General features: G+C 45.8%; 1 protein-coding gene across 1 annotated transcript in view; it reads right to left on the bottom strand.

Moving 5' to 3' along the window:
* Positions 1 to 2,197: 2,197 nt before the first annotated feature.
* cecr2 (CECR2 histone acetyl-lysine reader) overlaps positions 2,198 to 12,617 on the bottom strand; it is a 31,489-nt gene continuing 21,069 nt past the window's right edge. Inside the window, exons 8-19 of the mRNA XM_070907603.1 lie at positions 10,388 to 10,480; positions 9,941 to 10,091; positions 8,955 to 9,084; positions 8,824 to 8,861; positions 8,635 to 8,726; positions 8,359 to 8,485; positions 7,237 to 7,616; positions 6,879 to 7,037; positions 5,942 to 6,749; positions 3,357 to 5,394; positions 2,576 to 2,643; positions 2,198 to 2,295 (exon numbers count right to left, since the gene is read on the bottom strand). Coding sequence (XP_070763704.1) covers positions 2,592 to 2,643; positions 3,357 to 5,394; positions 5,942 to 6,749; positions 6,879 to 7,037; positions 7,237 to 7,616; positions 8,359 to 8,485; positions 8,635 to 8,726; positions 8,824 to 8,861; positions 8,955 to 9,084; positions 9,941 to 10,091; positions 10,388 to 10,480 — 4,068 coding nt within the window. The 3' untranslated portion in view covers positions 2,198 to 2,295; positions 2,576 to 2,591. The remainder of the gene's footprint in view (positions 2,296 to 2,575; positions 2,644 to 3,356; positions 5,395 to 5,941; positions 6,750 to 6,878; positions 7,038 to 7,236; positions 7,617 to 8,358; positions 8,486 to 8,634; positions 8,727 to 8,823; positions 8,862 to 8,954; positions 9,085 to 9,940; positions 10,092 to 10,387; positions 10,481 to 12,617) is intronic.

Raw genomic sequence — 12,617 nt, 5'->3', positions numbered from 1 at the left:
AGTCATCCACGACAAGTCTCATGTGACACTTTTAGAAAATTGTCTCACAGCTTCTAGCACTTTACTATTCCATCATCCGTCCTCAAATATTTCCTCACAATGCCTTAGATACCTATTACTAAGGAACACAGTAAACCCATAATGCTGCCAAACTCTATGCAATCTATTACAGACCCTAGGCTGGAATACGGCCTACTTTGTCTAGTTTCAACAACCTGTAGGCAGGAAGGCATGCAATCTGTACAACTAAAGAGACCAACTTACAGCGTCCCACTTCAGACATATGATGTAATATTGTCCATCATACTCCAATGATGACATCTAAAAAAACTGAGAATGAAAGTGCTGTCCCATTAAAAAGATAGTGTACACTTTCAAGGATTGCTTCTTTTACAGAACATCTATCAATGTCAAACTGGATAGCTGGATAATCACACCTTGTTGAGACAGTCAGTCAGCACCATCATTTGACACAGCAACCTGATGCAGAAGATTTTCTTCCAAGATGAAGTATTGTAAGGCCATTTCATTATCAGTTCTGTAGTGGAGCTAAAACCATCAGCTGGTCATAAAATGTTGACCCAGAGGAGTCTGGCAGAGCAGGAGGGGAAGTGGAGAGACTCTGTAGATGCCAGTGACTGGCTAGATGAGGTAGATTGTGATCTTAATTGTGATAATGGTCTGATTTCAGATCAACAGGAATGTAGAATAACTCAAATTTGATTCATCTCACTTCTAATCAACTTTGGGGTTCTGAGGAAAATAAAAAGTCCATTAGGTTGGCAGTGTGCCAAGCCAAATGTTGTTAAGGACAATGAATACAGACCCTTAAAAGTTAAGTTCTTCACATGAGGTGGATTGATCTGCCACAGCTGCAGTCCCATTTTTTCCGTATGCTGCTCCTCCTTCAAACAACGCAGAAAAATACCCGTATATAGAAACTGTACACCCTGAGGATACGTTTAGTATTGACATGGGGAAGAGAGGAAGCACTCAAAGAAACAACCATGTAAAGGGCATGGCCGTGAACAAGCAAAGAACTAAAGGTACAAACTTGTAGGTGGAATGCAACAAAAACAGCAGGATTTGATGTGTTTGTTCTGTGTACGTGCATATACCTACATATAGCTAGAAGGATATGTCACCGTGTGAGAATTTTAGAATTCCCTCATCTGGGACAAGAGGTAAGGATATATTTTCATACATATATGTGTTTGACTAAAAATAAAGACTATCCAAGGCCACTCAATTCAAGGACGTCTAGACTAACAAAATTCATAGTGCATAACAGAGAGTTTAGGTACAGTCAGATACAAATGGCGCCATCTTTGCCAGTCCCTCTCTGATAGTCCAAGACATTCTTAACAATGAAGGCCGCTTTGAAAGATGCATATATGTGGATATCTGTGTTTACTCCAGAACCAGAGAAACACCGTTATCGTTGGGGTGGTGATGGACTGTAACTGGGGACGGTTTATGCTTCAGACAAATGATAAGTGTTTGTTTCCTTTCACATGCAGCTAATCTGCTGCACACACCTTGTCGTCTCTACACATTCACTCGTACATTCACAAAAGGAAACCAAGGCAGTTGCAGGGGGCCTGTGAGTTGACTCAGTTAGGGTGACGGTCACATAGTACCTCCTTTTCTACACCTGAGATTAAAGATATGGTTGGAAAAGAAAATAGCAGTAAAACACAACAGTCCCTCTCATCTTCATCACAGTCATCCTCAATTCTGTCAGTAGATGAACAGCTCCATCAAGCACTACAGTCAATGGATAAGATAGGCAGGCTGTGTTCAGTAGCCTTGAATCCCTTCATATTTCCATTGTTCAACGAGGAGAGGGCTGTCCAGTGTTCTTGAAGGCAGTGTCCCCTCTATTTGGCAGGTTGGCCTAGTGGTTAAAAAAGGGCTGTCCTTCTGCTGGAGGATCCTTGTTCAAACTCTAGCTATTCTGGTGAAGTGTCCTTGAGCAAGTCAGTGAATCCCTGCCAGTTCCACAAGGCTGTTCTGTACCTGACCCTGTGCTCTGAGCTCTGTCAGAAAAAGGGCAAGCGAAAAGAGAATTGTTCTCCAGCATTTCACATTATTATCATCTTAGTAATACCAGCTGCCTGGTCGGATCTTCAAGTCCTGTGGTGGGCAAAACAGAGCCAAAAGTCGTTGTCCAGTGTAAGAAAATCAGTAAAAGATGTACGTGGAGCAAAGTGTCCCTTCTACAGTCTCTGTCAGCCCACATATTCTTCCTTTTGGCTCACAGTTTTGTCCAGATGTTCTTTGATAATAACATGCCTGAAAGGAGAAGAAGAACAATTAGTTAAACATCTACAATTTGAGCCTTTTAGGACTGACACACAACACGAACGTGGCTCAAATGCGTCGAATGCGATATCACTATGGTACTTTGGTTGCTTCAGAGGTGCATGAATGCCTTTTGGCAGCATGTTCTTAGGAATAGATACCTAAAGCACAGGAAACATCTACGGAAGGATGATGAAATAGCAAATTGCTAGAAGCTGTGAAACAAAGTTTTAACATATAGTGTTATATGTCAAAAGTTGTTTTTACTCACTTTGATATGGTACTTGTCACACTCCTTGTTTACTGCTAGGGCCGCCTGGAGCAGCCATCATCTGTTGCCTGCGACCACAAAAAAAAGACCAAAACAATGAATGTTGTTAACATTATTTAACACTTAAAAGGTCACTTTAAAAGGTCAGGAGCTTCATAAAGGCTGTGTTACTGTTGTCAAATTTGTTAAGAAATGTCAGTTTACCAATTTATTTTCATTTCACTTAACAGTGAGTAACAGTAAGAGCCCAAGGTGACATCTTCAAATTGTCTGTTTTATCTAATTAAGAGTCTAAAACCAAAGATACTCAATGTGGCACAACAGAGAAAAGAGACAAATCATCACATTTAAGAAGCTTTAAAAGTTTGGCATTTTTGCTTGACATGACTTCAATTAATTGGGTATCAAAATTGCTGTTGATTGAGCTCAGTCAATCAATTAATCATAAACACTACATGAGCTGAAGAAGAAACTTACAACAAATCACATGATAACTGCAGGTCACAGTGTTTGACATGTGGCTAGCCAAACTTCTGTGCTTTTTGGGAAATTTTTGGACATCGGACTTTGTTTAGAGTTTACTGCAAGCCTAACTTTCACTACAATGTCCTGAGTCCCTTTACATTCAAAGAAACAAATACTAGTTGTAAATGACTGTCAATTGGAATGATATGTATCTCAGCCGGGAAACAGACAAAAGTAAGTGCATAAAAAGTATATAGCTAAAATAGAAAAATTTTGAACTATAAACTACAGAGTGAATAAAGATTAATCATTTTACCCTGGGTGTAGGAAGTGTTCTGGTGCCAGGCCTCTCTGCTGAATCATCATACCCTGAAAGTGCCCCGCAGGCCGGGGGTGTCTGTACATGGCCATGCGTGTCTGACCCGGGGAGTAGGGCAGCTGCTGGGGCCGCTGCAGAGCCTCCATCAGGTGTGGGTGAGGTCTTTGGGCAGCATAGCGTCCTGGATCTGGGTATGGCTGGCCAGGGTAAGGGGCTCTGTTGCCATCTCCACAGACCTGAGACATCATGTGGGGTGGAGGAACGCCGCCTTGCTGCATCCCAGGGTGCACAGCACGAGGGTCATACATGAAGCCAGACACCACGTGTGCAGCAGAGGCAGGAGGGTGTTGCCGATGAGGTGGCTGGGTGCTACGGTGGCGTGCAGCAGCATTATGGCTGTCGAGGTCCAGGATTTCTTTAGGGCTTTCAGGTCGCTCTGAGCTCTCTGTACGAGCCTGCTTTGCTGGGCTGCCACCACTGCTGCTGCCTACACTGGCCTGGTCCCTGCTTTCACCCTTCCCCTCCTCTGGGCCTCCAGGGTGTGGCAATACTTCAGGCACAGGGCGAGGGGACACCAAACTAGCACCACTGGAGCCCTCAGAGCCCAGTGGTGACACGCTGCTTTCCTTCAAATGGCCGTTGCCTCTGGCACTAGCTGCAGGTAGGTAGGCATTGGGCGGTATCGGTTGGCGAGGCTGATAGTGAGACCGATGCCACTCCTCTGGAGGATAACTCCCTCTGCTGTTGGCCTGGTTATGGGCCTGAGCTTGGGGATGGGGTTGGGGGTAGTAGTGTTGCTGTTGGTACTGATGAGGTGGGTACATGTGGGGGTGGGCCTGAAGGTGCTGTTGGCCTGGCATGTGGTAGGAGTAGGCAGTCCCTCCCTGCTGGTGGTAGGTGGGGTGGTGAGTAGGACTGTGGAGTTGGTTAATGGCCTGGTTGTGATAAGGGAGGCGAGCAGATGGAGGCATGGGCCTGGTCATGTTTGTCTGGCTGTAGTGTGGATGTGGATGGTTCCCCATGCCATACGGACCCATGGCTCCATTTGCCTGGCCTTGGGAGTGAGGAGGCATGGCTGGATTGAGAGCAGGTGCTGGCCCTCTCTGAGCCTGCATACCTGGGTTATTACCCACCAGCAGGGTTTGATGGTGATTGGGGCTAAAAGCCTGGTGTTTATAAATGCCATTAGGAGTCCCAGATTTCATCATGGTGTGCTGTGGAGGAACAACAGTGCCTTCTGTGTCCGGTCTACTTGTAGGCTCACTAGGTCTTTGATCTCCACGGTCTGCTGGGCTAGGCTGGGAGGGTAATAGTGGGGTAGGATGACTGGGTGGTAAAGAGGTGAGAGGGGCTGGCTGAGGGGGTCCAGGCTGGGCTCCTTGTGTGGCACTCTGTGGCATTCCATGCACAGGGCTGTTCTGTGTAGAGTGTTGTGGAGAGATGTGTTGGGGGACGTGATGAGGAGGTAGCAGAGAACTGTGAGGGGGGCATTCAGGAGGGGTACTCTGGGTTGCCTGAGGTTGCTGCTGTTTTTGGATGATCTGCTGGTGTTCACTTTGCTGATGTGCATTCTGCTCGTGTGGCAAGTTGTTCTCTGATATTTGCTGATGCAGTGGAGGTATGTTCTGGGGAAGAAGTGCGGGGCTCAGAGCTTTTTGCTGAGGACTGTTCTGTGCATGCTGAGGGTGGCTGGGTGGAGTGGGATCAGTGGAGCTGTTACTTGTGTTGAGATGGGATGAAACAGTAGTGGGACTAATGTGTTGAATGGGACAGTGGCTGGTAGATTGTCTCTTGCCATCTACCTCCTGCTTGTGGCTCTCTGTTGAACTCTGTGGGAGTCCTGGTCCGGACGGGTTCTCCTGTGATCTGCCCGAGTTAGGGGCTGGGAGGCTCTGCATTCTCTCTGCTGACACAGTGTGGTGTCTTGTGGGGCTGGCGATGGACAGGTGCTCTTGGTTAACTGAAACAGTGTTTTTGTGTGATGAAGCTTCATCGGAAATGTTGTTGACAGCCATCTTGTTCTCTGATGTTGAGTCTGTCAACACACAGAATAATGAAAGAAAAGTTAGCATTAAAACATTAACGGAAGGGAGGTTTAGCATTGAAGATTGATTAACTATTATTACAACATTAACATGGTTATGAGGAAATACTACTGCATTATGCTGTGTACCGTGTCAAAGAATATAAAAAAAGATCAAATAGACAAGGCAACAACCAATGTTTTATTGGTCATTTTCTGTTTTGTTCCATTCCTTTAAAGTGAGAATGTACACACATTTGTAAGCTTGCTAGTGAGGCTTAACGGATGACATGCCATCTCTTTTGTACCCTCACAGCAACCTTCAAATTTCACTAATGAATATTCAATTTGCCACTTACTGTGAGAAATAATTACGATCAAATTGCGAAAAGCACTTGACACAGAGGAAGGGCGAGGATGGGGGCTGTGCTGATTGACAAATGAAGACAGTAATGTCTAGAAAGAACATTTCTGTAGAAAAAGGTTAAGACTGTGCATGGGTTCCTTCATGCAGAATACAGACAGCTGGTGAAATACTGAGAGAGAAGGTCAGGTCTACCTTTGGGCTGCATGTCTGTCTGTTGGGAAGGCTGGCTGTCTGGCCCATTGTCTCTAGCAGGACGCAGCAGCTGAACCTCAGGGGCAGGGGGAGGCTGCTGAGAGGGGTGAGCTGGGATGCTGCCAATTCCTGATGGGGGCCCAGGCTGCTGAAAGTTGCCCATGGGCTGATGAGGGGCACCGGCAGGGGGTCCAGAAGATGCTGACAGCTGCTGCAGGGCCAGCATCTCTGGGCTTTCCAGCATGGAAGCCAAGCGTGTCCTGCCAGAGGAGTCTGGGTGGGGAGCAGGGGGACGTGAGGACATGGGCCCCAGGGAGCTGACCGCTGCAGACATTTGATACTGGGCATTGGGAGGAGGGTGGGGATATCCAGCAGCTTCTGGCCATGGTTTATGCCCCACTGGAGGGGGGACTCCACCGTAACTGAAGTTGCGCTGGTTCACCATGTTCGGATCTTGCATGCGCATCCCATTGGGTCTCTCCTGGTGATTCATACCAGCCCACATGTTGGATAGGCCCATACCAGGAGGCCTCAAGCCTGGGTAGTTGTGCTGAGGTGATCCTTCTGGCCCTGGGAATCTGTTACCCACGGGGTGCATGTTGTGGCCCTCTGGACGGTGGTGGGATGGGTACATGCTGGCTTCAGGAGGAGGTCCAGGTTGGAGGGACATGGGACGTGGGCCCAGAGACGGGCCATGAGTTGGACCCATGTAGGGGCGCTGCTGCTGGTGGTGTGGAGGCTGCTGCTGGTTAGGATCTGGGCCCATTGGATACCTAGGACCCATGTGATGTCCTTCAACCATGCGATGCTGGGAAAAAAAGAAAAAGTAAATCAAGTTAGGCATTTTGATCAGCATATATGTGTGTGCACACACAATAAGGTGGTCCTTAAACATTGTTATAATTACATCTAGAAAGGTGTAATTGGGTCTGTATACCTGCATGTTAAAGTTGTGGGGCATGCGGTTCAAACTGGGGTCTCCATGCCTGGGAATGTGAGCTGGGTAAGCGAAGCGGGGATCCATGGCCATTCTTTGGACATACATGTGTGGACCATGAGGACCATGAGGACCAAGGGGACCAGGGGGACGACGGAGCTGAGAGGATAATAGAGAGAATTCACGATTTAAGTTTTTCTCCTACATTTCAGACAGAAATCAAGAGAAAAAACCCCCAAAAGATTACGGTGTTCATATGACTAGTTAAAATATGGTGAGAGATAAGTGACAAATTAGGTGCAGGTTTTTAGAAATGTAGAGGTGCTTCAAAAAGCAAGCAAAGTTATTCCGTGGATACCTGTTGACCTGGGTGGTACATGCCCCTCATGTCTCCTTCATGGATGTGCTGCTGGCTTGGATGCAGGCTGTGGGGGTGAGGGGTGCCATTGCCCCAGTGAGGTGGATGAGGGGGTCGTGTTGGTTTGCCGTCTTCTTCCTCTGAGAGTGTGCCCCCCTTGCCCCCCTGAGAGCTCCGCTTACGTTGGACTTGCTCAGTGGCCTTGATCAGACTTTCAGGTCCCAAATATTTACTGCCACGATTGCGCTTTTTGTCCTTGCGCTCCTTGTCTTCACTGCTGATGTGGAATTCCTCGTCTGTGTCGCCATCCTCTGATGGAAAGTGTTTTAATAAGGCCCGGCTAAAACACCGCTCTAGAGACTCCGCCATGATAGTGTACTCTGGGGAAAGGCAGACATAAACATCAGCTACGCTCAGATGATAAAAAACATAAAAGATATTACATAAAAACACATACCTGTAGCACATCCACCCATGTACACTCAAATAATAGATCTTCATGTGCATGCTGCAAGTCACTCCCTCCCTTTCACATACACAATCACTCCCACAAACAACACCTCACTCCACCTCTCAGTCATTCCCATACACTCCACTATGGATGCCATGTAGCCAAAGACACACACTCCTCTGTTCTCAGCCCAGCGCTGGCCGACTGACCAGGTCAGAGGGCGTAGGTTGACCCCTGCTCCTCCACACCCTCCTCCTCCTCCTCCCCCTCCTCCTCCATCTTGGGCCCCCTTACCACTCTCCTCCCCCCTGTCTCTGGGGAGAGTATTCAGTTGGATGGATGGCTCCAGACAGGGGGCTTAGGGGCTGGAATGTTTCTCTGGCACTGCAGGGCTCAGATCTCCCTGAGCACTGGAGCACAGCTCAATCACTCCTCATTAATCACTGTCAAGGCTGCCCTGGCCCCGGCCCCAACACAGCACTAAGTCCGTCCCCCTTTCTTTTGCTCTCTCTCTCACTCTCACCCCAAAAATTCATATGCACTTCTTTGTCACAACATACACAGACTGAAATGGATTTTGACGTAACAGTCTTATGCCGATACCAAATTCTTAATGGAGGACGCAGGATTTTTGGGGTGGAACTGGTTTGTGTTTGTCTGTGTTGATTTACCACTGTCTTCTCCATTGTACTCAACGCAGTTTTCAAACATGAGCTTCACGTCGGCAGCAAACTCCTCCTTAGCAACGTAGTCCCCATCATTGAGCTTCTTTTCAATGGTGGACAGGTCCATGGGAGTCTGAGGGGATCGGAAGAATAATAAAATGAATGCAATTTGTGGTGGAATACATCAGTTAGGACGTGAGCCACACACATACAAACATAATTATCACACAAACACCAACAACTACTATTGCATGCCAGCTATTATTGTATTGTCTTTCATACCTTGATGATCTCATGGTAATTGGGGGCATAGGAGTCATCCACAGGCTCCAAGAAAGGCCAAGCATCTTTATGGGCTTTCAAGGCTTCAAGCACTGTAGAAGAGAGATTAGATCAGATCAGACATTGTAACAAATAATAATGCAGATTGAGATAAAGCAACAGCCTAGAGTGACCGCTCAGTAAGCATACCTTTGTATAGAGCAGTGTAGTCATCGTCAATTTCATAGCTGCAATGTCGAACATACGACATGTTACAAAAGATCAAACTTGAGTCATTCGAATAGAAAAGCGAAATCTGAAGTCAAATGTACAAAGCTTACAATTCTTTATTCTTGCGTGTTCTGCGGACAGGAGAGGAAGGCTCTAGATTTAGGAGTTCAGGTGGCAGGTCTTTTCCTTGAGACAGCAACCAGGCCCGCTCCTCTCGCATCTTCCGCCTCTTTGCTCGCTCTGAGAGAGAGGGATGAACACAGGGGGCAATTAGAGGCACAAACAATAAAAAAACACCAGTCTCAGGAGGCTGCAGGCAAACAATGTTTTAATTGCCTTTTCAGGCTCTTGAGTTACAGTTTAAATTGCACTTGCTGCCCATTGAGGCCGTCAGGGGAGTCAATGAAAACCAGGCATTGGTCATCAGAGACAGCGGCAGCTCAGATAAGGAGAAAGAGAACGATTCGTCAGCCATCTTTTCTTAGGCCCAGTTGATCAAAAGAGCAGAACAGAGCAGAGAGAGTGTATGTATCGCTGCTTTATCTTTTAACACGAGGGGCCTGCCAGCCCCCCCGCTGTGTGGATTAAAGAGGTTTGAGGGAGGATTCCACACATGCAATCCACACAGAGAGCAGGCCAGGTCTTGCTGTTCATCTATAATACATTAATGAGGCTCCTCCACTGAAGCACAATCAGCAGTTCATTAACCCTTGACAGATGACATCAGAGGGAGGGAGAAAAAGAGAAGTGATCCTGTGATTAAAGGCCTGAACATTCCCTCTCACAGTGTCTGTGTACTATACATAAATCACAGGGCTTCGAGTGCTGCTATGCTACTGCAGATTTTTGAGCTGTTAAGAGCCAAACCACAGCAATGGAGATGTGAAAGTCTGTGCATGGGGTGTCCTTCACAATCCATTCTGCCACAATTATTACTGCTCCTTGATATTTTAACTTTTGGCACGAAGCTTCAGTTTTATTTTGTAACATTTCTGCATATACTAGCAGATTTAGAAGTATGTGAGCTTGCTGCAGTACTGCAAATTGTACATCTTTCTATTTGTGTTTCATCCATCTACATAGCCATCCATCTTACCCTCCACAGCTTTGATCTTCTCCAACTTTTCTCTCTGTTGTTCTTCCTGCAGAAGCCTTTCCTCTTCTCGTCGCTGTTCGGCCAGCAGGACCTGCCTGTCCAGCTCTTCATCTTTCTTCTTCTCCTCCTCTGCTATGGCCTTCAGATTGTCCTGAAAACATACACATAAGCCCATTAGTCTACTCTGGACTCTTGGAAAGACAACATGTATATGAATATGTGGAAGCTGAAAGTTGGATATCTCTAATTATGTTAATGTTGTGCATACACATATGGAATCAAACTAGACAACTGCTACACCACAAACCCAAAAATACTGCTAGGGTCTAAACAAACACCTCATTCAACCAGAATTTATTGTTGTAGCTAAAAAAAAAGTGCACAGCATTTTGTGGAAAGCAGTATGGTTAAATATATCAAAAAACATGTACACAGACAAACACACACCTCCTCATCTTGGTGTGTCATGTGTTTTTCAGAAAACCGTTGTGATGTGCGAACAGGGATTGGGTCCAGAAGCTTCTGTTTCTGCTCCCGCTCCTGAAGAGAACATAAAAAAAGTAAAAAAAAGTTACGACATCGCGAAATCAGTTCTTTGGATAAATATTTTCAATTATTCAAATTTTTCATCAACATTTCCAACTTTTTATTTATATTTCTGAATGACATATGTTGAAATGCCTGTGATTCATATGGTCATCAAATTACTGATTAAGTCAACAAGACAGACAACCACACACAAGCCAACACACTGACAGGCCCTGGGGAGGTGTGGAGTATTGAGAGGTCACTGGCCCAGCTCTCCCCTCCCCTCCCCCAATCACCCACTCCCTGCATTCCCACCTTTCCCTAGGGGTAACAGCAAAGCTTAGTCAAAATGTGCCCCCCCCCATGACTCTACTAATCATATGTAAGTTAGCTTCAGAAAGGAAACCGAGGATGTAGTGTAAAGGCAGTTATAGCCAATAGGAATAGCCAATCCTGCAACTTCTGATCACAATATTGTCAGTCCTTCAGCATGCATCTTGAAAATACAGTCACAGTCCACATGAATGACATATCATTACTCCAGATATAGCACACAGTAAAGGAGGGAAACACCAGCCAACAGCGAGCTATAAGCAGATCCCTTGAAAGCCTGTCTATATCAGGGAATGGCCTCTGCAGCTCATGTCAGAGTTCATCAAGGAAGACTGTGAATAACTGTCAGCCTGGCACAGCCAACATCACTGAGAGGTGTCAAAGTCAGGCTTCTGGCCATCCATAAAACAACCATGGGAGGCCTAAAAATACATTAGCAGCTGTACAAAGCATGCGTGTGTGCAGGTGAGGAGGCAAAAGAGGAAGTAAGATGTGGGTGGGGAATGAGAGGCAGAGAAAAGAGAGGAAGAGAGAAGACAAAAAAAAAAGACAGATGTTCATGATCTGATCTATAGTGCTCTCCACAACTCTTCTGTCCCCACTCCATCTCTGCCTTGTCTTCCTGTGAAGCACTGGCATATCCCAGGGCTCCGCGATTCCTCCCTATATTACCACCAGCACTAAATCCCCCCTCCATCCAACACACAACAAGATGGAGTGCCTCTGGTGTCAACACTTAGAGAGGTCGAGAGAATCCTGCAGCACGGCAGAGCTGTCATTCAAGAGGCTCCATCCTGCCTCAAGGTGAGCTCCCGCCTGCTGTCAGTGCCCTGTGAAATGGCTGGTGACAGCAGCCTGAGACACGTGTAGGGAAGGATTCAAGAGGCTACACACACTTGTGTATTTGACATGCTTGTATGCACACACCCACATACAGACAGATACATTTATGTAAAGTATATACACATGCTATCCTACGACCATGGTATTGATAATTGTGAAATAGTTTAACTTGTTTATCAAACATTTGTTGCTTCCAGCTTCTTAAACGAGGGGTGTGGCCGCATTTCTTTTTTCTATATCATTGTAAATTTAACAGTTTTGGGTTTTGGACTGTTGGTGAAACAATAGAAGATACATTTAAACAGCAAATCAAGGGCAGACTCTGTACAGTGAAATGTGGTGATGTAATGTAGATTTAATTAATACGCAGGATATTTTGATCTCCTGCTGTGTGACATCAGTGAAATTGATTTGCATATAAGAAGAACATTAGGGGAATGCACTTCCCTCTTGTTGAGTCTGCTCTTTGAGCAAAGTATAATTAATCAGTTTTTTTCTCCACACTGATAGAGACCATGTAAAGTGGAAAGAGTTGTCCTGTTCTGTTTTACATAAATCTGTCTCTTGAAGTCTAATACCTAGCATACACTAGAAGACTTTGAAAAGACTAAAGTCTGACACCCTCTCACATCTAAAGACAATATGTCATAAGTCACAGAGTTTTTAGTCACAGACTATATGACTTTGCAAAGACTGGGGACCTGCAGGGTCTACAACTAAAAAACTAACAACAAAAGTGAAATTGCTTGAGAAGGCCAGCATAATGTGCTGTAGAGGAATTTCATGCATTCAAAAATGACAAACCCAAAAAGTCTCCAAGATGCTCCTCTACTGACCCTCCCAAACCAGAAACAACTTCTTTTGAATGCCATATATAATGTGAGTATGAGGAGCACAGCTGAGGTAGGATAAATACAGAGACCTACTTCAGTTTGGACTAGCTATAGCATGAAATTAATGCCATTGCTAACTA

The sequence above is a fragment of the Enoplosus armatus genome, chromosome 6 (assembly GCF_043641665.1).
Source record: "Enoplosus armatus isolate fEnoArm2 chromosome 6, fEnoArm2.hap1, whole genome shotgun sequence".
Taxonomy (NCBI): Eukaryota; Metazoa; Chordata; class Actinopteri; order Centrarchiformes; family Enoplosidae; genus Enoplosus; species Enoplosus armatus.
This window is presented reverse-complemented; position numbering and strand designations above follow the sequence as displayed.